The sequence below is a fragment of the Ammospiza nelsoni genome, chromosome 3, assembly GCF_027579445.1.
Source record: "Ammospiza nelsoni isolate bAmmNel1 chromosome 3, bAmmNel1.pri, whole genome shotgun sequence".
NCBI classification, from domain to species: Eukaryota; Metazoa; Chordata; class Aves; order Passeriformes; family Passerellidae; genus Ammospiza; species Ammospiza nelsoni.
The window spans coordinates 13,311,111-13,312,648 of NC_080635.1; the positions used below are offsets into that span (position 1 = coordinate 13,311,111).

General features: G+C 47.4%; 1 protein-coding gene across 1 annotated transcript; it reads right to left on the reverse strand.

Moving 5' to 3' along the window:
- Nucleotides 1-273: 273 nt before the first annotated feature.
- Nucleotides 274-1,313, reverse strand: LOC132071618 (ankyrin repeat domain-containing protein 9-like). The gene has a single exon (XM_059469289.1). The coding sequence runs from the start codon at nt 1,311-1,313 to the stop codon at nt 423-425; it is 891 nt and encodes a 296-aa protein (XP_059325272.1). The 3' UTR covers nt 274-422.
- Between the last annotated feature and the right edge of the window lie 225 nt (nt 1,314-1,538).

Here is a 1,538-nt window from a genome sequence, read left to right on the forward strand (position 1 = left end):
CTTGATGTTTGAACCCCGTTGGAAGGAGATGGTATTTCTCCCAGCTCCAGCAGTGACACCATTTAAAAATCCCACTGGGTACGTAGTTCCTTTTAACCCAGGTGCATTACACATGATACAGTTATCATATTGGGAATTCAGATACACTGATACCAGCTGACAACTAAGAAACCAAACATAACACAGTCTCAACTACAGTTAACCCTTCACATGCACAATAAAACAGAAAACAAGGAAGGCTTTTGCCTTTAAAAGTGCCGTGCCTGCAATCAGTTAGAAAAGACATTTAAAATCTTGTCACAAAATATTGGATTTTCCAGCATAGCCTAATGGGTTAAGTACTAAAATCACACTAAAATGCAGAGGGTGGATAGCCAGCTCCTCTAAGTTGCCTTGGAAAATCCAAGACCCATTGAATAAAGTCAAGGAAAAACATTTACCACATTTTTTGCTGGTAGCTTTTTGCCATAGGATGGTAAGGGCTTTAGTGCCTGAGGTATAGGTAGTTCCTGGATGCTTTTAGGGAAGTGGGAAGGGGGAAGAGTCTGGAGAATAGTTTGCATAGCTTGCAGATATAAAGAAGCAGGTGTGTTCCCCACCAGGCTGTTGAATTTGTCTTCTCCCAGCAAAGCTGTCCAGTGGTCTGGATGCTCCTGCAGAACTTTCCGCATCTTAAACTGTGGGTTGGGCATGAAGAGCAAGAGGTAGTCGAGGCAGAGCTTCTTTGATGCAACATTGACTTTGGAGTCCCACATCTGCTCCAGGATGACATCCAGCGGGGTCAGCCCTTTACTGTCCTCTATCCTGGGAGAGGCTCCGTTCCCGAGCAGGATGAGGACAGTCTCTGACCTCAGCAGCTCGCAGGCAAGGTGCAGGGGTGTTTTCCCGTCTTCCAGATGAAAGCAGCCAGCCCTATTGATATAGGAGTTCAAGCTGGGGAGCTTGTGCGCAATTTTGATGATCAGTCCCAAGATATCTCTCCTGTCATATGTGACCGCCATGGCCAGGTGAGGAGCAGAGGATGGGCAATAGCAGAAGTGTTCCCCAGGCACCTTGAGAGCCTCCTCTGGAAAATGAGACAGCAGATACTGAGCATAAGGCAGGTGATTATGCACCACTGCATAGAGAAGGGCTTCTGAAGGTGAGTAGGTTCGTAGGCTGGCATTTTCCTCCCAGTAAAAATACTCCATAGTTCTCATGTCTTCCAGCATCCACACAGGCTTGTGATCTCTCACAGCCTGGTAGAACATGTAGGATAAGAACTTGCAGTGCCTGCTCTGATCATCCTGCAGGCTGGCCTGGTTACTGGCCATGGCTCAGCAAATAAAGAACAGCTCCACGTAAAATCACTCCAGACTGCAAGATTGGTGCACTTGGAATGCTGATCCCGACGCTGCTGCAACCTTCAGGCTGTCATTGCTGCCTGGACTGCACTAGCTGGAATGCATGGGCTGATCATCTCCACCCATTCATTGTTTTTCCCCTCACTGCAGTGGTTTTGTTTAGGTAAGCACAATCCCACAGGCTCAGTTAACCCG

What these genes read in the sequence shown, in the direction of transcription:
- LOC132071618 (XM_059469289.1), bottom strand. Translation starts at nt 1,313, where the DNA reads ATGGCCAGTAACCAGGCCAGCCTGCAGGATGATCAGAGCAGGCACTGC.